Genomic DNA, 26094 nt, shown 5'->3' on the forward strand with positions numbered 1-26094 from the left:
CGTACGTATGGCGACGACCAGGGCACACGTACGCTTATATAATGTCACGCCCGGAAATTCACTAGTAATTTCCGAACTTATTAGTGCATAAAATCCTCGTCCAGAAATCAGCCGAGGTATACAAACTGACAATTTAATATACAAATCCATCATAATAATAACGTTACACACTTACAAAAGAAAAGAAAACAGCAGCGGAATAACGGTCTAGCGATAGCTTCAGCTCCACTCCCACAGGCAGCTCAACTGGGGTATAAGTCAAACGTCTTCTCCTTCTGGATCCTTTTTCTTCAACTGAGGTTGATTGATTATTGCAAGAATGAGTATAAGCCAAACGTCTTCTCCTTCTGGATCCTTTTTCTTCAACTGAGGTTGATTGATTATTGCAAGAATGAGCATATGACATACTCAACAAGCTACACAGCAAATATGCAAGTGCACAAGGATACCAAAGGATGGCATAATATAGGCTCATTTGCAAAAGCAGCATTTAGCAAAACATTTAAGAGAAGTAAAACAGTGGAGTAATTAATCAGAAATTTTAATCAACACTGAACAACACACCCATGCTACACAGGCCCAACCATCCTGAACAACCATACCCGGCTGTACAGATCTAACTCCAAACCAGGAGCTAAGCAAATTATTACCAGGTATAACATCCATAATAATTGTGAGAGGTGTGAGACTAATCACGAAAAACATTGCTCAACCCGCCCATAACCGCGGGTACGGCTATTCGAATAGTTTTACTCTGGCCAGAGGTGTACCACTGTACCCACAAGACACAGCCTCAACATCATGTCTACCATGCGTCGCGATACTGGAAAGTACCCGAATAGAGGCTGTAACAATACCCTCTGCACAACACAACTCACCACAGTGCACCATTCCTGGATCATAATTACCCCCTTATAAAACAGGGCATGGACTCCCCAGCGACCCCCGTGGGCTTATCTCCGCCACTTCTCAGTCTGGTGCTCCGCAATGAACTATGCTATACAAAAGGTAAAGCCGTTGCCCACGCTGGCTTGTGGTTGGCACGGTTAATGTTTCACAACAGTAGCTCGCGAACCGGTCCTTCATTGCCATGAGCACGACCTTCAAAACCATGTGCTTACAACCCACCATTAATCATATTTTAATTACCAATTAATTATCATAACACGATTAACCATCGTGAGCTACCATTAAATATAACCATAAATAATAATGTAGTATATATGATTCATCCCATTAGTGAGCTAATGTTTCTAAGCATGGCTAAGCAATTATATCTAACATCTAGTTGAACCAATATATATAAAGCTCAACTAGTCAAATTATAATATCCCAAGGTATCAAGGAATAGAGTAATCAATGCAAACAGGCCATAACAAAGGAATAGATTCACACCACCCAGTGACATTCGAAAATAAATGCACAGTTGAAATAAATAGAGAATTTAAATATAGGATCAACATGCTCAAAGGATTGTGTTTAGGATCTGTGTGACTTGCCTTGCAATAATCGGTCTTCAATTAATCTTCTTGAATACTTCCGGCGCACTCACGAACCTTCGCAACGACGGAAACGACAGGCTAACACGCAAAACCAAGAAAAAGACTAATAAAAACCAAATAAACAGTAAAAAACAAGCATAAACAGTACATATAAAGTAAACAAACATGTAGATCATGATTTTGATTTTAGATGAATTTAGCAACTTGAACCACTCAAAACCGAGTTACGATGATTTAGTTATGAATTTCCGAAGATTTAATCTATTAGAAAAACAGGAAAAAGAAAAACGATGATGACGTCATGATGACCTCATCAATGGCCGGACCAAGATGGCGACCTCGCCGGAGATTGGATGGTCGGATGCGACTTTGGAGGACATGTACACGTAGAGGACGACGAGACGAACCCAACGGTACTCACCCTCGAACCAAACGACGAACAACGACGGCCGGCGACGAGGTCTAGCGGCGGCGCGGCTTCGGTCGACGGCGGCGACGGGGCTCCGGTGACCGGCGACAGCGAGGAGGGAGCGGCCGAGCTTGCCCACACCTCGGCGCACCTTACGGCGGTGACGGCGACCGGCGGCAACGGCGGAGGCGACGGCGCGACACGGCCGAAGTTCGGCCGGCGGCGGCGGCGAACTTGGCGGCGGCGGCGGAGAGGCTACGGGGCACGGGAGACCACGGGAGTGGGGCAAACGAAAGAGGAGGACTAGGGGGTCCTATTTATAGCCTTGGATTGAAGAGATCGGACTCCTCCCGCAAGAAATCGATCCGGGAAATCAAAAACTCGGTTTTGGAGATAAACTCGAAAACGAGTTCGATTCGGATAAGATACTCAACGATTAGCTCCGATTTTTGGGGTAAAGATAGAGGAGGATAAGAGGAATATTTCCCCTCAACTAAATTGGAAAAAGGAGCAACGGGGAGGCGAGATTTGGAAGGAGGAGGCGGCGGCACTGTGCACGGCACGGCTGGCTCGGGCTCTGCCTGAGTTGGAAGATGAACAGTAGTGCAGGGAAGGAAAGTAGACTTCTTGCCGGGCTTTTCTTTTCTCAGCCTGATTAGAAGAGGGAGCAAAACCGGACTTTGGCTGAGAGAAGAAGAGAGGATGCAGGCTCGGGTTGGGCCGGCGGAAGAGAGAGGAAGGAAAGGAATGGGCCGATTCAGCCTAAGACAAGGGAGGAGAATTTTATTACTTTTCCAATTAAAATAATCACTTAAATGATCTTTGAATTGTTAAAAATACTTCCAATGCTCAAATAATTTCAAGAAAAATCCTGAAAATACTGGGACACTCAAAGTACTTAACAAAATTATAATTAGACCATTTAATGGTTAATTTAATATGTGGGTAATTACTGAAATGCTCTTTGTATGATTAAAAATTAGGAATTGAGCTCCGAAAAATCCGAGAATATTCCAGAGAGTATAATTAACCATGGAGAATTTAATAAAAATTAAATCCATCCATGCTTTAGGAAATTTTATCTCCCACATTTAATTTCACTTGTAAATTAATGAACATTTAATATAAATTCTAATAATAATTTATTAAATAATTTATAAATCCTGAAACAAAAATCAGGATGTGACATATAATGTAGGATCGAATCACAACAACTAAGCCAACCAGAAGGGGGTGAATGGTTGATATGCCTAAAAACCAAAACTTTTAGTGGAAATAAAAGTTACCCTCAAATTCGACGGATCGCGGTCTGACCGAAGTAGTTCCACCGGTCTAACCGCCTGGAACACGCCGGTCTGACCGAGATCGAACTCCGGTCGAACCGCTGAGATCGTCTGCCGCTCCCTGTCGCTGCCGCCCGGTGTGACCGCCTTGTGCCCGCCGGTCTTACCGCCATGATGCCGCCGGTCTGACCGCCGGTGCGCCACTGGTTAGACCACCGAAACCCGGTGAAACATAAATCGAAGAACTCTTAAAGTGGATGACAATTTTATTGATTCTCTCTGTGTTTACAAAGTGCACCAATAGCACTCATTACAAAAATTTCGACTAAACTCGAAACCCTAACTCAACTATCAACTCAATTGCTCTCAAAAGCGATACCGGGAAGCCTCACGCTCCCCCTCTATTTATACCCGAGGTAGGCAGCCTAAAGCCACGAACCAAACTCATGCTAGAAGTCCTAATCACCCTAGGAAACCCTCTAGTACAAGAAACAAACTTTACATAACCAATCATACCAAATTTGGACTCCTTCCAAATTCGACTCCGCATCCCATACGCACACAATACCTCCATCGTATGCCATATGGAATCTTCACCAACCATGTGCATTGAACTCTAACCTTAGTATCCCGCATGATCTCTGACCACCACGGACGTCGTCTTATCCCCAAGCCGACTCCCGGTCCATCACCGCAAATACTCTCCCAGCATCTCGAGTCACCTACACATAGAACAAACAAAGAAACCAAACCATATTCCGAGACCAAGCTATCCCCAACATGACTCATTAGTAGCAAACGGCAGTATTACATACGCATAGTATCCATCTAGAAGTCATAACAATGAAAAAATCACAGATATCTAAATAAACAACCCGAAACCGAAACCGACACAGCGTCGGCCGGTCAGACCATGGGCTGCGCCGGTCTGACCGCGTGATACACGCCGGTCTGACCGGCAACCCATGCCCGGTTTGACCGGACCCAAATCCAGCAGTACCTGTAGATCACCTATGAAATAGAATCATCTCCAAAACCACTTCGCAAATAAATTCCAAATCACAAAACCAATAATCTCCAATACCAATTGTTCATCACAGAATAATAATCAAAAACACTTTTGATTTTACAATCTCCCCCTTGATAAACACATTGGCAAACTTATCAAAAATGTTTTGGTGTTTGGAAAAATAAAAACAAAAGTGGTAAAAAGCACACTTCATACAAACGTACACATCGTGCTCAAAAATCCAAAAGAAAACTTCCCTCACTTTTGAAAAGAAAGAAATTTCTAATCGAACCAAAAACAACATGCTCTTCTCAACTCATTTGCTTCTCCAAAAATTTTCACCTTGCTTCTCCCCCTTTTGACAATGATTTCATCAAGCATAGGAATTATGTTCATTAATGTTTAAGAGCTTAGCATACATATAGCATATCAAGTCATGTGTTGCAATAAAGAGAAGATGAACCCATCTATAATATAACAAGCATGCATTAACCATGAACCAAAGATTTTACAATTAAGCTTGAATCAACTATCAAAATTCATGATTTCATATGATTTATAATGCAACATCTTAACAAGCACATAGGTTGAAAAATAAACACTAAACACATATACCAATTGCATTAATCACACTTTCTCAGATGAGCTTTTGCACAAAACAACCAAGAGAATTTTTTTAACGTTTTCTTTTTCTTGAGCCTTTTTGCCCATATTTTTCTCTTTTATTCGGGGTACGTCCCTGTCGTCAAGACTGTTTCCAGGGATTTGGTACCCATTATTTTGCTCACATCGAATACGTCCTTATCGTCAAGACTGTTTCCAAGGATTCGGTATTCATTTTTTTCATATTTTTTATTCTCTTTGCACAACGAGCAATTAATTCAATAAAGCATATAAGTAGAGCATTTATAGATCAAACCATATGCTAGCATCAACATTGCATATTAGCTTAATTCAAGTATAGAATTAAAGTGTCATGCATCATCTCCCTTAAAAACAAAATCTAAGTCTCATAAAAAGACTAGAATACATACAAGCTATGCTAGAGACAAATAAACCTTCAAAGTATTGCTAGCATGCACAAGAAAATACCATATGTATAGATCAAAGCTCTCTTTTCTCAATTTTTCTCATTGTCATATTGTTGCTTGATAAAACCATGTGATACAAAACTCCCACTCAAATCATGCCAAAAGGATGAATTATTCCCAATTCACCACGAAGAAAAGCAAAACGATTAGAATCCAAAGGTTTAGTGAAAATATCAGCAAGTTGCAACTTTGTGTCCAAAAACTAGAATTCAACATCTCCCTTGTCAACATGATCCCTCAAAAAGTGAATACGAATATCAATGTGCTTTGTGCGTGAATGTTGAACATAATTCTTAGCAATATTTATAGTACTAGTATTATCACAAAAGAGAGGTACTTTCTCAAAAGTAAGACCATAATCTTTCAAAGTAGATTAAAGCCAAAGAATATGGGAACAACAACTAGCAGCAGCAACACATTCAGATTCAGCAGTTGATTGAGCAACACTAGATTGTTTCCTAGAAGACCATGCAATCAATGATGTACCAAGAAAATGACATGTTCCACTAGTACTTTTCCTATCAATTCTACAACCGCCAAAATCAGCATCGGAATATCCACTTAAGCATATAGAAGATGAAGTAGAATACCAAATTCCAAACTCGAGTGTATGATTCAAATACCTCATTATTCGTTTGACCGCTTGACGATGTGAAGCATGAGGAGAAGCTTGAAAGCGTGCAGACAAACACACAGCAAACTGTATGTCTAGCCTAGAAGCAGTTAGATACAACAAAAAGATTCAATCATACTTCTATACTCCTTTTGATCAATAGCTTCACCATCTTCATCAGGATCCAACACAACTGTAGAACCAATTGGTGTTGAAATTGGCCTGCAACTCTCCATCTTGAACCGTCTCAAAAGATCCTTTGTGTACTTCGTTTGATGCACAAATATACCTTGAGATGTTTGCTTAATTTGCAATCCCAAAAAATACGATAACTCACCCATCATGCTCATCTCAAATTCCCTGCGCATAGTCTCAGCAAACACCACAACCAAAGCGTGAGTTGAACAACCAAAGATGATATCATCCACATAAATCTGAACGAACAGTTGATTATCACCATGCTTAAGAACAAAAAGCGTTTTGTCAACCATTCCCATTGTAAAACCTTACGCAAGCAAAAAGTTCTTAAGCCTATCATACCATGCTCTAGGTGCTTGTTTCAAACTATACAAAGCTTTAGACAATTTAAAAACATGGTTGGGAAAATCAGGATTTTCAAAACCTGATGATTGTTTGACATAAACTTCCTCCTGTATAAAACCATTTAGAAAAGCACTTTTCACATTCATTTGATACAATTTAAAACCTTTTGAAGCAGCAAAAGCCAACAAAAGTCTAATTGCCTCAATTCTAGCAACAGGAGCAAAAGTTTCATCAAAATCCAAACCCTTCACCTGGGTAAAACCTTGAGCAACAAGTCTAACTTTATTTCTCACAATCAAACCATCCTCATTTTGTTTATTTTTGAAAACCCACTTGATTCCAATAATATTTTGACCAGGCACTTGGTTCCAATAATATTATGCCCAGAAGGTGGTTCAACTAAAGTCCAAACTTTGTTTCTCTCAAAATTTTCATGTTCTTCATGCATGGCGTTAATCCACGATTCATCAGTTAATGCATGTGAAACATCTTTGTGTTCAAAAGAAGCAACAAATGCAGAATTTGCACAAACATCATGAGTCGTTATTTTAGACCTTGTAGTCCGCTCACCTATATTACTAATGATTTGTTTCGGCGGATGTCGTCATTGAATATGCAAAGGAACAGCGACTTCTGAAGTTGATTCACGTTCTGTATCAGCACTGGTCGAAGTTGTAATCTCTAGAGGACCATCTCGATCAGCATCAACAGTACCCGAACCCGACAAGCCTGGCCGGTCTGACCGCACCCCCTGTGGTGGTTTGACCGGTGGCATGCCGGCGGTCTGACCGGCCTGGCGCTCGGTCTGACTGGCCGAGCTGACCTCGTCGTCGTCGTCGCTCTCGTCTTCAAAAATACGACCATCCTCCCCCTGAACCTATGACAATATATCTGAAATATCGGGTCTAGTACCTAGACTAGCCTCATCAAAAGAAACTTCGCAAGTTTCAACGATTTTGTTAGTCTCCAAAATAAGTACACAATAGCAACGAGAATGTGCAGGGTAACCAAGAAACAATCGATCGGTAGAACGTGCCTCAAACTTATACAAATTTCTAGATTTCAAGACAAAGCATTTGCAACCAAAAACACACAAATGTGAAACTTTGGGTTGACATCCAAATCGAAGCTCATAAGAAGTTTTTCCAAGTTTTGACCTTAAGAAAACCCGATTTGAAATATAGCATGCAGTGTTAATCGCCTCAGCCCGAAATTTTCTACGAGTTTTATACTCATCCAACATCATTCTAGCCATCTCAACCAAAACACGGTTTTTCCTTTCAACAACACCGTTTTGGTGCGGAACACGAGGAGAAGCAAATTCATGTTCAAGACCTCTTTCATTGCATAAATGTTCAAATGAAGCATTTTTAAATTCACCACCATTATCACTTCGAATTCTTTTCAAAGAGCCAGGAAATTCAAGATCCAATCGAAGAAACTAACCACGAAAGTGTTGAAAAGACTCGTCCTTAGTTGCCATGAAGAAAACCCAAGAATATCGAGAAAAATCGTCAACAATAACCAACACATACCACTTTCCTCCAACATATTGCACTCTAGCTGGACCAACAGTGTCCATATGTAATAGCTGTCCCGGTGCATCCGTCATCACAGAAACAATAGGAGCATGTGAAGAAGCAACCATCTTAGCATGACGACACGGTGTACAAACCAAATCAAGATCTTTCTTAAGTTTAGGCAAACCACAAACAAGATCCAAACCACTTAACCTAGTGAGATAATCAAAACCAACATGTCCAAGTCTACGATGCCAAAACATCACATCTTTATCAAACTTAGCAATCAAACATGTTATCACAGGTGAAACAGGATTATCAAAATCAGCTTTAAACACTCTTCCATAGTGAGAAATATTCAACACAGAATCACCACAAGAATCAAAAACTTTACTTCCAGTTTTCTTAAAGTGAACCTCAAAATCTTCATCAATAATTTGTGAAACTGAAAGCAAATTGTACTTTAAATCCTCAACCAAAGCTACATTTTTCAATTCAACTTTCTCATTTACCTTAACCAAACCTGTAGCGAGAACGGCACTAGTAGAAGCATCACCAAAGATAATCGATTCAATCTTGGATGCCCGTTTGAGGGAGGAGAACCAATTTTTATCACCGGTCATGTGCCGCGAACAACCGGAATCCACGATCCACACGTTCTCCTTCCTTGCTACCAAAACCTACATACAAGCAGAAGTCGAAGCCTCAGTACTGGGTTAGATGATAATAAAAATTTAGGAATCCAGTACTAAGATACACGACCAGAAGATCCAATAGGCATATATCCACGTGCAAAAACAGTTTGAGAATTTTCAGAAAAATTTCTCCGAGGCCGGTCTGACCGAAGGGGTACTGCCGGTCTGACCGGGGGTCGGTCGGACCGCCGCTGCACCGCCGGTCTGACCGCTGCCCAGTAGCCGGTCCAACTGGTCGCCGGTCCGACCGCTGGACCCACTGCAGTCTGACCGGTTTCCTCGAGGGAAAACCAAATTTTTGCCACTTTGAATTTGCAAAATCAATCTCTCTCTCCATTTTCTTTTTATGAGCCAATCTGAAACAAAAACCAACAATATATCCATCTTTCCCACAAAACGAGCAAGCATATTTTTCACGATGATTAGAAACATTGGTAGACTCAGATGGCTTAGCAACACAAGCAACAACATGAGATTTTGCATGCACAACATTGGATTTTGAAGATGATGCACTCAAGGTAGACATGATGCCAACAGATTTAAACACAGTGTTATTAGTTTCATGTTTAACCAAAATGTCACCACTTACTAGCACTAATACCTAACACAGTAGGAGGATGTTTAGTATGATCAGCATAAGGATTAAAACCTAAACCACGGTTATGTGTGCTAACCTTAGATTGATCTAGAATCATGTTGAGGTTCTTTTTACCATCAGAAAATCTTAGCAAAGAATTTTTCAAATAAGAAACCTATTTTTCCAAATTAGCACAATTTTCACAATCTACCATGACACCTTTGCTTTTACGACACTTGGGGCAAGAAAGCACTTCATTGTTTTTCACAACATCTTCCTTGTACTCAACATGACCTAAAGCGTCCTTTAACTTCAACTTATTCAAAGTACATGTTGAGCAATCCAAAACACTATGAGGTTGTTTTAACTTTTTAGCACAAATCATGTTAAACATCAAACTAGCATGAAAAGCAATTTGTTATTTTTACAACAACTTTTTAGTCAAAAACAACTCATCCAAAGTGCGTGTGTGCAAAGCAAATCCAAGAGCTAGAGAAGATCTATTTTTCAAACCATGTGCAGCATTAACATCTCTAAATTTTGAAATCTCATTCATTAAGACCTCACAACTTTTGCAATCATCATCATTGGGAATAAGATATTTTAATCTAGCAAATTCAGAATTAAGAGATTCGATAATAAACTCTTGTTTTCTATACATCTTCTCACACATCATATTTTTTGCACTCAAAATATTAATAGCTTCCTCAAGAGCACTTACCTCATTGTCTTCACACTCTGAATCCGATTCGCCACGCGCCATGAAGCAAACACCGGAGATGTTCTTTCCCTTATCTTCATCTCTACTCTCACCATCTACATCGCTTAGTGGCTCAAACGCGGCGTAGACTTGATCAAAAGCCTTCTTGAGAGTCTCCTTGATCTTCCTCCCTTTGAATGTACCCTTTGGCTTGTTGTCATTGGTCTTCTCATCACCATTATCTTCCTTCCTCTCTCCCAAGCTTAGGACAACGTGAACGAAAGTAATATGTAGAACCACATTCAAAGCAGCGATTTGGTCCACCTCTTTTCCTGTACCTAACATTAGACACAGCTCGAGAAAGTCTGTTAGTTAACAAAACCAAGTCCTCCTCCTCGAACTGTTCAAGTTGATCATCGGACATGGCATTAAACAAAGCAAATACAGAAGACTTCGATGAAGAAGCATCAACATCCAAAGAAGTTGAGGAAGAAACCAAAGCACTCGACTTAGAATCAACTTTACGAGAAAGAACGTTCATCTCATGTGTTTTCAGTTTTGTGTAAAGTGAATCCAAAGTCAAAGTAGACATATCAACGGACTCCTGAATAGATGTAACTTTCATCTCCCAAATAGTCATGTCAAGACCATTCAAAAAGTGGCGAGAAATCTCAGATTGTGTATAATTAGCATCATAAGAAGAATCAACAGATCTAAGATCACTCAAAATGTTGTTAAACCTAGAAAGATAGTCATCCAAAGCTTCTCCAAGTTTCATCTCAAATTTAATGTAGGCGGCGCACCGGCGGTCAGACCGGCGGCATCGTGGCAGTCGGACCGGCGGCATAAGGGCAGTCAGACCGACGGCGGCGACAGGCGGCAGAAGCTGATCTCGGCGGTCAGACCGAAGATACAATCTCAGTCAAAACGACGGCAACCAGGCGGTCAGACCGGCGCATCTACTTCGGTCAGACCGCGATCCATTGAATTTGAGGGTAATTTTTATTTTCCGCTAAAAGTTTCGGTTTTTGGGTATACCAACCATTCACTTTTGGGTATACCAACCATTCACCCCCCCTCTGGTTGGCTTAGTTGTTGTGATTCGATCCTACATATAAGACGATGACGTGCATGGAGGAGGAGGCTAAGATGTACGGGAGCATAGCTGACCATAGCCGGTCCAAAATGATTTGGGATATTTTGGGAGATTTTGATGTCTACAGTAGCAATAGGGGGTAAGTACAAAATTAGTAGCACGTTGAGATATGGAGGGGGCTGGATGTAAGATGTTGCCTACGTGAAGCACCACATAGGCGGTCAGCTCTGATCAAACGCGTTTTGGACCGGCTATCACTACTAGAGAAACCCTCATCTCTCTTGGTTTGCAAGCCCCTTAAGTCCGGTTTAGCAAACCGGGAGAGAGAATCTAGGACAAAGATGGCGATCTTTAGTCCCGGTTCAAATACCCAGGAGTAAAGATGTATCTTTAGTCCCGGATGATAACACCAACCAGGTCTAAAGAGGGCTGCGCCACATGCCTGGCACAGCCATCATTAGTCATTTTTTATTGTTTTTTCTGCTTGAATGTTGATTTTAAACCGAACTCAATGATAAAATCATCCTCATTCACAAAATCATCCACAAATTCAACAACAAAATCATCCACATTCACACAAACATCACAAAATCATCCACAAATTTACATCCCAAAATCATTCACATAAACATCTAAAAATCATCCCCAATTTTATGACACAAAATTCACAAAATCATTCACAGCACCCACCGCCGCCTAGCCGCCGCCCTTCGCGACGGCCGCGCCCCGCCGCCCGTAGCCTCAGCCATGACCGGCGCCACCGCCTACCGCCACTCTCCACTATGGCCGCTACATCCCGCGACCCGCTACCCACCTCATCCTGCCGCATCCCGCATCCCGCCGCCCGCCGGCCGCAGCCGACGAAGAGGGGAGGGGAGGAGAGGGGAGGGCCTAGGGGAGGAGGAGGATAAGAGGATAAGATGATAATGATGAGTTCTAGTAGAAGAAAATAAGATTGAGGGGGAGAAAGAGAGATAGAGATTTTTTTTGTTCTCTCCCCCGCGCGCAAATGTCTCTCTCCCTTCCATGCGTGCTTTTTCTCCTCTCCCTTCCGCGCGTGCTTTTTTTAATCTTTAATCCTGGTTGGTATAAATAACCGGGACTAAAGTAAAGTACTGATCTTTAGTCACGGTTGTTAACACTAACCGGGACTAAAAATACTAGGGTATCTACCACGACCTGACAATGAATGAACAGGGACTAAAGATGACCAACCGGGACTAAAAATGGTTTTTAGTCCCGGTTTTTGGATGAACTAGGGCTATTGTGGTTTTTGCGCAACCCACAAAAGATGGTTTCTCCAGTTGTATATGATTCAATAAAACAAGATCGTGGACTGCAATGTATAATTTTTAAATTTACGGACTTAAGTGACATCTTCACTCAAGTTTAAGAACCGGCCATATATTTTACTCCTATATAAATATGAAACTCGCATGGTCCTGTGTTGTTCGTTTAAAAAATAAACATTGTAAGAAAACCATAACGATCCAACAATCATGCAACAAGTTGAGAGTAGTTGCAAGAATTGATGAGCCCTTCAGTACCATGCTGAGAGTCGGATATTTATTATATATAGTAGCTTAGCTAGGCGGCTGTTGTGCTGAAACAGTGAATGTATTTAGAGATGGATTTGTGAAACACGGGGACTAAATTTTCGTGCCCGTTGAATCCATCTGAGACATTGGATCTGAGACATTGGATCGTCTGAGTTACCTGAGATACTTCCGTAAGGGCATGTACAACGGCAACTAAGAGTGGACACAGAGTTGTTGACGAGGTAAGTTTGCTGACAGGGAAAAAAAAGCGAGAAAGAAAGAGAAACATGGATAGTTGTTATGTTGATAACGCCTTTACATCGACACTTAACGTTTATAAAATGAAACTTTGTTGTACGAGAATATAGAAAAGGAAATAATTATTAGAATATTTTATCATTAAGGATAGTCTTTAATTTTTACTATACTCCACCGCCGTCGACACCCCTCCCCTCCGGCGGATCTGGGGAGGGAAGGAAGGGGAGGGGAGGGCGGCCAGCTGTCGGATCCGCGCTCCCCTCTGGCCGTGCTGCCGCTGATGGCCCTCCCCTCCGCCGGATCTGGGGAGGGAAGGAAGGGGAGGGGAGGGGAGCCAGATCTCGGGGGGAGAGGGCGGCCAGCTGCCGGATCCGTGCGGGGGTTGGCCGCCGCCCGCGGGATCCCGCGCACCGTCGCCATGCCGCCGCCGGGACTCGGGAGGAGAGGAGAGAAAGAGGGGAAATTTAAAGTGGGTAGGAGGGAAAGAGAGTGGTATTTTCGCGTGCGGTGATTTTTCCGTGCGGTCCTCTTAAATGGACCGCACGCGAAAATGAGCTTATTTTACCAGACACGACCAGTTATGGTCCGTCTGCAATCTAGCTAAATGGGTCCATGTCCAGGAAAATCGTTTTTTATTAGTGTAGCTATGCCTAAACCTTATTATGATGATATATAAGATGGCTGCATCCGAGCTTGCCAACCCCTATGCGCACTCGCACTACCATTATATAAATACCCAGTAGCCTGATATAGATTCACCCAAGGGATGACCAGGAAACTGCATAGCTTAGGGCATCCCCAACGAAAGCCATAGCTATAAGTAGCCTCAGGTGAGCCATACAACCCGAGACTATACACGGCATGGGATACATATCTCCCAATGGAAGACACACTTAAATGGGCCCTACAAAATCTGAGGCAACTGTTTGAAAGTACTCGAATCCAGCCACAATGTGTGTCCCTACTATATTTCACAGCCTGGTCTCCTCTTTCTTTTTTTTTTCTCCGCCCGCCAGCCAGCCACCCCATGTGGCCTCATCTTTTCTCGTCGCCTCGCTCTCCCTCTCTCTCTCCCGCCGCTCGTCGCCATCCACCACGTCGGTAACAGGATCCCCTCTCCCACGTTGTCCCTCACCCTCCGCCCGTCGCCGCCTCTCTCTCCCTCCGCACGGCAAGCAACACGCAGGGCAGGATGCCCGACATCGAGCGGGGCGCAGGACGCGGTGGTCGACGACGAGCGGCTGGTCAGGAGGCCAGATCTGGTCGGCCGTATCACAGATCCATCTTCACCAGGACCGCCGACAGCTCCTCCATCATCTCACCGCCTCTGACTCCTTCCCACCGCCGTGTTCCTACTCCTAGCGACAAGGCCGAGGGTAGAAGAAGAAATCTCTGGTGCGGGAGCAGTGTCCATGAGTATGAGGCTAGGCATGACATCGCCCAACACAGAGCCTAGCTCCATGGCTCGATGAAAAGGAGCCGAGGAGCACAGGGAGGCACGTACCTCTACTAGGGAGCGCACTAGATGGCTCCGGCTCCAAAAGCGATGGCGAGCCGAACGGCGTGAACAAGGCTCCTCGCCAACGGCACCCATTTGGGCCGGGATGGCCTTAAGCTCCGCTAGAATTGAAAATTGACGGCAATAAATTGAATTATTAAAAATGACAGCAAGCTTGAGCGTTTCGAACCACATCCGGTGAATAGGTTGAAAGTAGATGGCCTAACCTGAGCTCTCCTAGTATTTAAAATTGACAGTAAGAGATTGAATTATTTAAAAATGACAGCAAGCTTGAGCGTTTCAACCACAATCACAATATAATTCTCATGATTTAATTTTTACACAATGAAAATTTGATTTGCGAATTAACTTCAGCAAAGAACTGCAAAAATACTCACCAAAACGGAATCGTCATGGCGGATATAATAGATTTCCGTGAAAATACTCGAGTTGGTTTATTTATTCGTTGGAGTTTTTTTTATTCACAGGTCAGAGAACACGTGCACTATAGAGCATTGAAAGGCTTTGACAGCAATTCTTGCCAGGGTTTAAATACAATACATAAATCATAAATAAAGCACCGACTATTTACGTCCATTGTGTTTGTGTGCACCCTGAATTTCTTATAATAACCCAAAAAGAAAAGGTCAAATTGGCTGCTTTTAAAGCTCCAGGGTGGAGATCCATTTGCTGCAATTCTGTTGCTTGGCTCAACAGGCGCCATTGAATTCTGTTACTGCCTTCTTAGGGAAAGCTGTAAAAAGTACAGATGATAAAAACATATTAGTGTAGTTTTAAACACACTGTGCATACCAACACTTTCCAGATCACCAAACTTCCCATTGTTTTATCAGAGGCAAGAAACCAAAAGATAGTCTTGACTAATTATTATCCGAAATTTTTCAGAAATATCCACCAAAAGTGCTTCAGCAAACACAATCAGGGTGAATAAACAAAGAAAGATTGACCAGTCCAATGATAAAAACAATGAAATTGCAGGAGCCAGTTCCCTGCTTAAATTCATGCACAAAAAGAGGAGGAAAAAACATCAAGAGAGATGATGTGAGTGAATGCAAGAGGGAACTATCAGGTCAACACTGCTTTTGCAACAATCTTAACGGAAATAAAACTGCTTCTGCAACTTCACTTTGCTAGCTCCAAGGTCTCGTTTGCCCCATCGCTCTCGTAATAGCGTTGTTCATAATCTTGCCCAGCTAGGTGTGAGTTGGGACCCAGGTCACTCTTTGGGTAGACCCCCTCACAGATTTTGTAAATGTTTTGGTGATTCGTGATCTCACTGAATCTACCCAGTAATAAGAATGTGTGGTTGAAGCTAAAAAAAAACTGATTTGTTTGAGAATAAGAATTGGTCCTGAAGCTTGCTTGGATGATGCATATGGGCACATGGGATACCTCCAGAGCCCTCTTATAACTTTGTTGATCATCGTCATAACCTCCTCCTGAACAAAGTTCTCTACACCAATAAATCAGATACTAATCCTCCAGACCCTATACCATGTGAGTGAACCTAAAGAGAGCATCTCCAAGGGCCGCGACAAGCCTCGTGAACCTTTGGTAAGAAAGAGTACTAGAACATCTGTAAACAAGGGAATTACCTATGCAAATGATAATATTTTATTGGACTATTGAGCCATCCAAATCAGGAAAAGAGCTTCTAGCTAGCAACCATTTGGTCAGCAAGAACTAGAAAACATCTATAAACAGGGGAAGTTGCCTACGTCAATGGTAATCTTTTATTGGACTTTTGTGCAACCCAGATTAGGATAAGAGTTTCCCAGTGATCGACTTCAAATATGTGGCTCGAGACCACGACTTGCAAACAAATGCTGGGCTTCCTTACACAGCAATGCATAATAGACCACAAATGGAGCCAATTTGTATACTTGTATAATAACTGTGACAAAATAGCAATCCTTTTCTATAAGAACAGCATTATTACAATAAAGCCTAACTGACCAACATAAATTAGAACATTCTGTACCTGTTTAAAACATGCATGATTGAGCCTTCTGTTGAGCTTCTGCATCGAATTCCAAATATGTTACTGACAGTATTGACTATTGAAGGTAGAAAAATTAGAAAAAATGTAAAGGGACCGCCATAGAAAAAGAAGGGCAGTGAAACAAATAATGTATTGCCTCATCCATATTGCAAAAAATCACATTACCTACCAACTTTCCATTTTGCTGTAACATGATTATCCTTAGCAAGAGCTACGCCTTTGAACTGATCCACATTAAAAATTTTGCCTTCAACAGGACTCATCTACAAAATCACCATATTCCTCCTTTGTAAATGTGGGTTGGTTGGGATGGCTGATGATTGATCTCTCCAATGCAGCCAGCATAGCCACCTTGGCCAGTCTGGTTTCATACTTGTAATGAATACAGCAATATATGGTTGTGAGGCGGGACAGATGCTCTATGCCAAACACAACATTACTGCTGCTGGTGTGGTTTTCTTCTGCTACCATGCATTCGAGGTTCAGTTGTTGTAGCTTCGGCAAGCACCCAATTTCAAAAGTCAACTCAAGCCTGCAACTTTCCCCACCGATTCGGATACGTTCCAAGGATGGGAATCCATAACTGCTGCTGATCCTAAGCCTTCCTCCCTCCTCTGTAATTACTTCTTCCACATAGAGAATGAGAGAGAGCAGGGCTGGCAGTCCTCCCAGTGTACTGACATCTTCTTGCGAGAGTTCCTTCAGATATAAACCTAATCGTTGGAGGTTGACAAGTGAGCCAATCCATCTTGGAACCCTAGACATTGGCGCCTGATTGATGACAAGTTCTTGAAGACTCAATGGAGGAGGGCACCATGGTTCCTGGATGAAGTCATCTGCTGATACGGATGAAATATGAATTGTTAGACAATGAAGGTTGTCTCTGCCTAGCTTACATATGGAAGAGATCATTGCTTTCATATGACCCTTGTATCTTTCTGCCGCATCAGCGTGATGGCCAGGCATAAATATACTAAGCTTCCTCAGGTTTGTTAATTTACCAAGTCCTTGCAGCGTGTTCAGTGACTGCGCAAGCACATTCACAACTTTGAGCTCTTGCAATGCTTGCATGTTCCCAATTTTATCCGGCAGTTGACATCTCATATCAACAAGTAGATAAGTCAGTTGTCGAAGTCGATAAATATGTGTTGGAATGTTAATTGCCCCTCTTACATCTACATTCAATGTCTGTAAACATCGTAGTCTTGTTATCTGAGTCGGAAGCACATTAACAATTGTATCTTTGATGCTGAGGTACTTCAGGTGCAATAAATTCTCTATATTTGCAAGGTGATGATTTTCTAACTGCTCACAGCCTTCAAAGTCGAGCACACGCAACCGCCTAAACTGCAACAAAGATGGGACTTTCACAGAATGTGGAAAAATAGTTAGCAATCGAGCATTGCACAAATTCAACTTTTTTAGGATATGAAAACCGTTACTGTTATCTTCCTGCTCATTGCTATCATCTTCTTTTTTATCCAGGACATATTTTATGTTATTCTCCTCCAAACTGCTATAATACTCTTCAGTATTAACAAGGAGGGATAGCCGCCGGACCTTCTTCTGCCGATCAATAGGAACGTTAGGAATTCCTAACAAGGTTACGAAGTTCTCTTCAATAGACTTTGACCGGATGAAATCAAGAATCGTATCATGAACTCGACAGGATTTCACCTCACCGAACTTGCCAATATACCTTGGCTCAATCAAACTTCTATTGATCAGCTCATTGAAACACCTCTGCCCCAATTCATATAATGTATGTCCATGTTCCTCGTGAATAAATCCCTCTGCAATCCATCTTCTAACCAACCGTTTTTTATGAATAATATAATCTTCTGGAAATGTACATAGATATAATAGACATGTACGCAAGTTATGAGGAAGATCAAAGTAACTAAGCGACAGTATCCTTATCATTCCATTGACATCCTCGTTTCTTTCCAATGCATAACCAATTGACTTTTCCACTTGATTCCATTGATCTTCTGTCGGTGCTTTTGTAGCCAATAAACTGGATATTGCAATAGTTGCCAAGGGTAAACCATCACATTTTGCCAATATGTTACAACAAACTTCAGTCAGGTGTGATGGACATTCCTCCAGACCAAAAATTCTCTTCAGAAACAACCTTTTTGAATCAACAAAATGAAGAGGCCTTAATTTATATACCCGATGCACATGTGGGAAGCAGCAAGATTCAGCTACTTCATTTATACGTGTGGTTGTGATGATTCGGCTGCCAGTAATACTTCTTGAAAAAGCACATCTAATAATTTTCCAACTTTCTATATTCCATAAGTCATCAATCACAATAAGATACCTGCCAATTTTTTTATTATAAGCATCAGTAGAAATATTTGATCAAATAAATGTTAGAAAGGGGATATTTTTCCCATTTCGGTCTCATGTCGTCCTAGAATAATTCAACTAAAGCTGACTTGTTAAATTAACACAAATCTGGTCTCGCTTCTCTAAATCATGTCTCAGTTAGGTGAAATGTGTCCCCATTGTTACTGATTTTGCATGATTGTAGCTATGGTTGTAACACTTATAGCACATGGATATTTGATTAAAGAAATGTAACAAGGCGGGTAGTTCTCAGACTCCATCCACTAATGAATCAGCTAAACCATAATTCATTCAACAGCCAAGAATCTGGTCCCTCTTGTCAAAAACAATATTTTTGTTAGGTGAAATGTGTCCCTTATGGATACTTTATTAAAAAATCATAATGAAAGTGAGCAGTTTTCATGTTTGGCAAGACTATGTCCTCGAATGATTTTTGCTCAACCTTTTGCTATGGTTCAAACCTATATTTGTAAATAAAATCTGAAAAGCAGAATGGTATGCACATAAGAGAGCTGAATGCAAGTAAAAGAAAACACGGACTACTTAGCAAGTTGGACCGGCAAAGAATGAACTAAAGGCTTAAAATCTTGAAGGTCTGGCCTTATAATACACACACCATATATTTTGGAGATAAGAATATATGATTGAAGGTTAGAATTTTGCATACCTTTTGTTCTTAAGGGAAGTAGTGATTTTTCTAATGAGTTGTTGTATGTCCCCTGATTCAGTGTTGCCATAAGGTTCGGCGCTAACTTCACTGAGAATAATTCTCAAGATTCCAGAGATGTCAGGGTGTCGAAACATGAATTCGGCAATAATAAAAGGGGGTAGCGCACGAGACCTAAAAGTGGATGGATGCGAAGACAAAGGATTTAGACAGGTTCAGGCCCTCTCAATGAGAGGTAATACCCTACTCCTGTTTGGGGATTTGAATCCGCCGAGTGTGTATTGATCTGACGATCAGGTTGTCTCATGCCCCCTAGAGGGCCTCCTGCCCACCTTATATAGGGTGGGGGGCAGGATTACAAGATAGAAACCTTAACCAATACGGTATCGGTTTCCTAAATCTACTTTACAATATTATCAAACCAGGACTTTAGGCTGTTCCGTAATATATAAGGAAACGTAATACCCGAGTCATGATCTATTACATATCCCATAGATATAAGTTATCCCCTATGACTAGTCGGATAACCATGCCGTATGGGTATGGGGTACCCATAATATCCACAGTAGCCCCTGAGACCTTCGCAGTCGAAAAGATAATCTTCTCTCGAACCATATTACTCCAAAGCCGAGTGCTTCAATCATCTTTGTCATGGTCTCCCGAGTACTTTTACCAAATCTGAAGACTGTGGAGGGCTGGAAAATAAAGTCAGGTGCACCGACTAGATGCACCTAATAGGTGTAGCCCCCGACAATGTGGTTAATTGAACAAACCAAGCATATAGTCAAGGAATAAATAATCCAACCAACCGAGTGGTTTTGATAATCGTAATCAACCAAGTGACTTGATATCAATATATAGCATATGCGGTGTGAATCCTCCAAATAACATGATCCGAGTGATATACCAACTGCTTTGTAAAATATGATGAGTGATATAGCAAAATAGCTATAAAGAAGCTTGTATATTGTGAATAAAGGAATTTCCAAAGTATTGGGCATACGCCATGCGCACACTGCTTTAACAGATGTGCTTAAGTCCCTAGAAGACACATGGTTTCACCACACCTAGAAATATATGGCATATGTGGTGTAAAATCCGAGTAAATAAACTCATAAAGGATTTACCAACCGCCTAGAAAATGACCACAATATATAATCAGCCTAAGCCATAATATTGGTCAATAAAAATGCACACTTACGTGGCGAAAAGCAATGATATTGTATCCAATCAATTGCTTAAAAACCCAAACAGCACCTTGACTTATATATAAAAAAGTCAGCGGGACAGCTATATAAAGCTTTACTATTTGACACCTTTTAAGATGCATTGTACCAACTCCTAAAAAGTTAAGTAACTGCGGTATAAAAGGATTTTAAGGTATTGGGCACTTGATCACGCGCACTTTGGCCTAAGCAAAAAGTGCCTAAGTCCCTAAAAGAACGTGACAGGCCACACCTGAAAATATGGGCTGCAGACATATTAGGCCTAGGCCAAAACATATGCCTTCGACACCCTTTAAAGGATGACGCATATAACATGCTCCCGAGTAATAAATCTTCCGGGTAATATAGACCAAGCGTAGCTCATATGAATAGCTTCTGATCTGAGTGGTTATCCCTTATGGGATACTCCAAAATAGATGTAACAATTGAATCCCGACTGGCGCAAGTATTCAGTTGATAACCCTTACGGGGAATAATAAATAGTCCAGTCTTTGAGCATATAAAATAGACCCATGATCATGAATTCATGTTGCATGTATCCGGAGCAAGTCCAAATTGAAGATATAATACTTGTATTTGAGCTAGTAAGCCCCTGAGCACGTAGTCACAATTGTTCATTGATGGTAGCTGACGCAGTTGGCATAGAGACAAGACAACCAATATAGAGAGAATATTGCCCACCAGAGGTGGCAAAAATATTGGTGGTAGTGAAGATAGTGATACCAATCAAAAGTACTGAAGTCGCATAGCCATGGAGGCGAAGAAACCAGTCGGCGGCAGTCAGGTCAGCCAGCAATGAATATGAAGGCGCTCAGCGATAAAGTTGTGTAGTTGACGACAACAAACGCAACCGACATGATGAAGATGACGATGTCGGTGATCCAGCCAATAGCAGTGTAGCAACCAATGAAAATGACAAAGACGCTCATCAGCATTTGCATAGTAGGTCAACCGTGAAGGTGAAATAATAAGTCGGCGAAAACATAATCATCCATTAGCAACAGCAGAGATGTCAGGGTCGATGAAGCAGAGGTGCTGGTGATGATGTCAGTGACAATAATCCATCAAATTAATGTTATAGCTGTTGTAGATGCTTCACTTGGAGGAGAGTTGATGTTGTTGTCCAACTCGTCTAAACCGAAATATTTGAAGTTGTTGAAGTAGAATGTCTGCTCCGAAGCAAAGATGAAGATAATGACTCCTGGAGTTGACTCGTGGGTTGATGAATTGATTTCTTCAGCTTGACATAAAATTTGTCAAATTTTGAGCCTTGTATTTGTGTAGCCCCCGACTCTTTGATTAGTTGGGAAACAACTGAACATAGAGTCGAGAACTGTAGCCTCTTGTCGTCGAATAGTTATTGCTTGATTGAAGATATGTGTTGAAGATGTTCAAGTAGAAATCCTGAATATTGGAGAGCCTCTTGTTGTAGTAAAATAACATGGCATCGCATGCCGAGATGTCGAGGCTCACAAAGACGTCGTGGTTGGTGAAGTAGCAAAACTTGCGAAGTAGCATCAATAGAGTTTGCCAGTGCCGAAGATAATAAAGATGAAGTCGCTCTACCATGATGACAAAGTTGCATTGCCGTGATGAAGTGAACACGAGTCGTCGGCAACAGAAGCAAACTGGTAGTGAAGACGCGCAGTTGTGAAAATAAAAGCACTAGTCGGCGACAACATAACCAGTCGGCGACGGAAGACGATGATGTTCATCAGTAGTGATAGTTGTATAAACCAGATGTAGAAGCGAGGGCACTAGTCAGCAGCAGACGAGACGACCGGCGATGAAGATGGTAAGGCCAATCAACACTGGCAGAATCATGCAGCCATGGAAGTGAAGAAAACAGTCGGCAGCCATGGCAAATGTAGGCAGCTTGTGTTGAAGATACTGATGCCTATTAGTAGTGACAGCGATGTAGCCAGCCGTGAAGAAGATAGCATCAGTTGGCGTTATAACAGGCCAGCCGTGCAAGCGGTGACACCAGTCAGCGGCGGATGCGGCGGCCGGTCGGTGAAGACGTAGACGCCTAACAACGGCAGCATAATAGGCCAGCCGTGCAGGCGGAAACACCAGTCGGCGGCGGTCGAGGCGGCCGGTCGGTGAAGACGTAGACGCCCAACAACGGCGGCATAAAGGCCAGCCGTGCAGGCGGAAACACCAGTCGGCGGCGGCGAAGGCAAGCCGGTCGGTGAAGACGTAGACGCCCAACAACGGCGGCATAATAAGTCAGCCGTGCAGGCGGAAACACCAGTCGGCGGCGGCGAAGGCAAGCCGGTCGGTGAAGACGTAGACGCCCAACAACGGCGGCATAATAGGCCAGCCGTGCAGGCGGAAGCACCAGTCGGCGGCGGCGAAGGCAAGCCGGTCGGTGAAGACGTAGACGCCCAACAACGGCGGCATTAAAGGCCAGCCGTGCAGGCGGAAACACCAGTCGGCGGCGGCGAAGGCAAGCCGGTCGGTGAAGTCGTAGACGCCCAACAACGGCGGCATAATAAGTCAGCCGTGCAGGCGGAAGCACCAGTCGGCGGCGGCGAAGGCAAGCCGGTCGGTGAAGTCGTAGACGCCCAACAACGGCGGCATAATAAGTCAGCCGTGCAGGCGGAAGCACCAGTCGGCGGCAGACGAGGCGGCCGGTTGGTGATGTTCTGACTGATCCATTCCTGGAGCGTAAGAGATAAGCTTAAAACCATGAATCCCTTTTATGCATATCTGGATCTGGATCCTGCAGAACAAACATATAGGATGAGTAGTATCTGATATAAATATAATACTCGAGAAAAAATCAAGTATTTTAAAATATTTATAAATATGTATTTCTCCTCTTGTCAATTTTGATTTCCCCGAGCAGATGACTCTGTACGTTTAAACACTCTGTCCGACTAGTCATAACCATCAAGCACCGGGAGTCGGCCTAGGCACTTCCCAAACATGCATATGAGTGACATGAGTTCGTCATTAATGGAATAAAGTTTCACGGATCAGAATTTACTACTCGGGTACTTTTGCAATTATTAAGAGCAGAAAATAAATTTATCTCATCTCTATGCTTTTGATTTATTCCGAATAATATTTAGCACCTTGCGTTACTCGGTCCATCCAACGAGCCCCCGGGTGCTAGGAATCGGCCCAAAGGCAACCATCCATTGGCAAACCAAACGGAAAGCAGAGGAAGATAGAACTCCATAACTCGATAGGTACTTTTGTACTCAGATTATGTCGCAAGCAATGAAGATAAATATTATAAAAAATATGATATAACATCTGTAGCCCCCGACTCACTACTCAATGGAAGACCAATTGGTGTAGTGAGGCAGAGAAAAAGGAAAAATATCATATAAAGAATAAAATAAATGATGACTTAGCTTTGTAATATTCCCCTTGGTGATGGTAGAAGTGGCCAATGTGGGAACAAAGTCGTCCATCAATAACAATGAAGACACCAGTCGGCGGCGACGATGGCGGTCGATTGTGAAAGCGAAGACGCCCAACAGCGGCGGCATAATAGGTCAGCCGTGTAGGCGGAGGCACCACTCGGCGGCGACGGAGGCAGGCCGGCGGTGAAGTCGTAGACGCCCAACAGCGGCGGCATAATAGGCCAGCCGTGTAGGCGGAGGCACCACTCGGCGGCGACGGAGGCACGCCGGCGGTGAAGTCGTAGACGCCCAACAGCGGCGGCATAATAGGCCAGCCGTGTAGGCGGAGGCACCAATCGGCGGCGACGGAGGCAGGCCGGCGGTGAAGTCGTAGACGCCCAACAGCGGCGGCATAATAGGCCAGCCGTGTAGGCGGAGGCACCACTCGGCGGCGACGGAGGCAGGCCGGCGGTGAAGTCGTAGACGCCCAACAGCGGCGGCATAATAGGCCAGCCGTGTAGGCGGAGGCACCGCTCGGCGGCGACGGAGGCAGGCCGGCGGTGAAGTTGTAGACGCCCAACAGCGGCGGCATAATAGGCCAGCCGTGTAGGCGGAGGCACCGCTCGGCGGCGACGGAGGCAGGCCGGCGGTGAAGTCGTAGACGCCCAACAGCGGCGGCATAATAGGCCAGCCGTGTAGGCGGAGGCACCACTCGGCGGCGACGGAGGCAGGCCGGCGGTGAAGTCGTAGACGCCCAACAGCGGCGGCATAATAGGCCAGCCGTGTAGGCGGAGGCACCGCTCGGCGGCGACGGAGGCAGGCCGGCGGTGAAGTCGTAGACGCCCAACAGCGGCGGCATAATAGGCCAGCCGTGTAGGCGGAGGCACCACTCGGCGGCGACGGAGGCAGGCCGGCGGTGAAGTCGTAGACGCCCAACAGCGGCGGCATAATAGGCCAGCCGTGTAGGCGGAGGCACCGCTCGGCGGCGACGGAGGCAGGCCGGCGGTGAAGTCGTAGACGCCCAACAGCGGCGGCATAATAGGCCAGCCGTGTAGGCGGAGGCACCACTCGGCGGCGACGGAGGCAGGCCGACGGTGAAGTCGTAGACGCCTAACAGCGGCGGCATAATAGGCCAGCCGTGTAGGCGGAGGCACCACTCGGCGGCGACGGAGGCAGGCCGGCGGTGAAGTCGCAGACGCCCAACAGCGGCGGCATAATAGGCCAGCCGTGTAGGCGGAGGCACCACTCGGCGGCGACGGAGGCAGGCCGGCGGTGAAGTCGTGGATGCCTATGAACGGTGGTGCGACCATCCAACCGTATAGGCGAGAACACCAGTCGGCGGCAACGAAGGCTAGCCGATCGGTGAAGACGTGGACGCCCATGAACGGTGGTGTGACCAACCAACCGTTTAGGCGAGGACACCAGTTGGCGGCGACGGAGGTAGGCCGACAGTGAAGTCGTAGATGCCCAACAACGACGGCATAATAGGCCAGCCGTGCAGGCGGAAACACCAATCGGCAACAGCAGTGCCACAGCATTACATGTAAACAACAGGAAATACCAAGAGATTAATCTGATATTTAGAGATCAATCTAATAAACAACAATAAGTTGAAAAGGAAAAAACCCGGCGGAGTCGGAGATTTAAATTGTTGAACTCGCCGAGATTGATTTTCTCGACCGGACTGACTCCGAGACGGAGAAAATTGGTTGCTGGTGTTGCACTCTGTCGCTAGGACTAATCAAGCGATCCATGGCTCGGCGTGCTTACAGAACAAGACAACAAACCAACTTGGTTAATGATAAAAATATATAGGCATGATTAAGTAAATTAATGGTGCTTGTTGATCGGTAAGATCAACTTTCTGCACGTGTTCTCTCCTGATTAGCCATAGGCTGGCTGTTCCCATGTGTGGCCCGTGGTGGCCATAGCCCGCAGGACGTCCATCGGTGATGCTCCGAGATTCTCATGGAAACAAATAAAATAAATCTGATTAATATCAGCAAATTAAATGTATAAATCTCAGCGATTGAATGCATGTATGGCTGGATTAATTAATCCATGCATGGCGGTTGAATCGACACATCCTGTACATCTCCAGCGATCTCGTTATGTGAACTTTCGTGCATGCCTGT

At 43.7% G+C, this 26094-nt stretch overlaps 1 protein-coding gene and 1 long non-coding RNA gene across 2 annotated transcripts; both read right to left on the reverse strand.

Annotated features, from left to right (window-relative positions):
• Window positions 1-39: 39 nt before the first annotated feature.
• Window positions 40-2503, reverse strand: LOC136351297 (uncharacterized). Its single transcript, XR_010734281.1, has 3 exons — window positions 1924-2503; window positions 1500-1580; window positions 40-366 (listed from the first exon to the last, which is right to left on the reverse strand). It is a non-coding gene; the product is annotated as an uncharacterized lncRNA (long non-coding RNA).
• Window positions 2504-16604: 14101 nt separating this feature from the next.
• Window positions 16605-17815, reverse strand: LOC136351578 (disease resistance protein RGA5-like). The gene is made up of 2 exons (XM_066303756.1): window positions 17798-17815; window positions 16605-17702 (listed from the first exon to the last, which is right to left on the reverse strand). The coding sequence occupies exons 1-2, from the start codon at window positions 17813-17815 to the stop codon at window positions 16605-16607; spliced, it is 1116 nt and encodes a 371-aa protein (XP_066159853.1).
• Between the last annotated feature and the right edge of the window lie 8279 nt (window positions 17816-26094).

This window comes from Oryza sativa, chromosome 8, assembly GCF_034140825.1.
Source record: "Oryza sativa Japonica Group chromosome 8, ASM3414082v1".
NCBI lineage: Eukaryota > Viridiplantae > Streptophyta > Magnoliopsida > Poales > Poaceae > Oryza > Oryza sativa.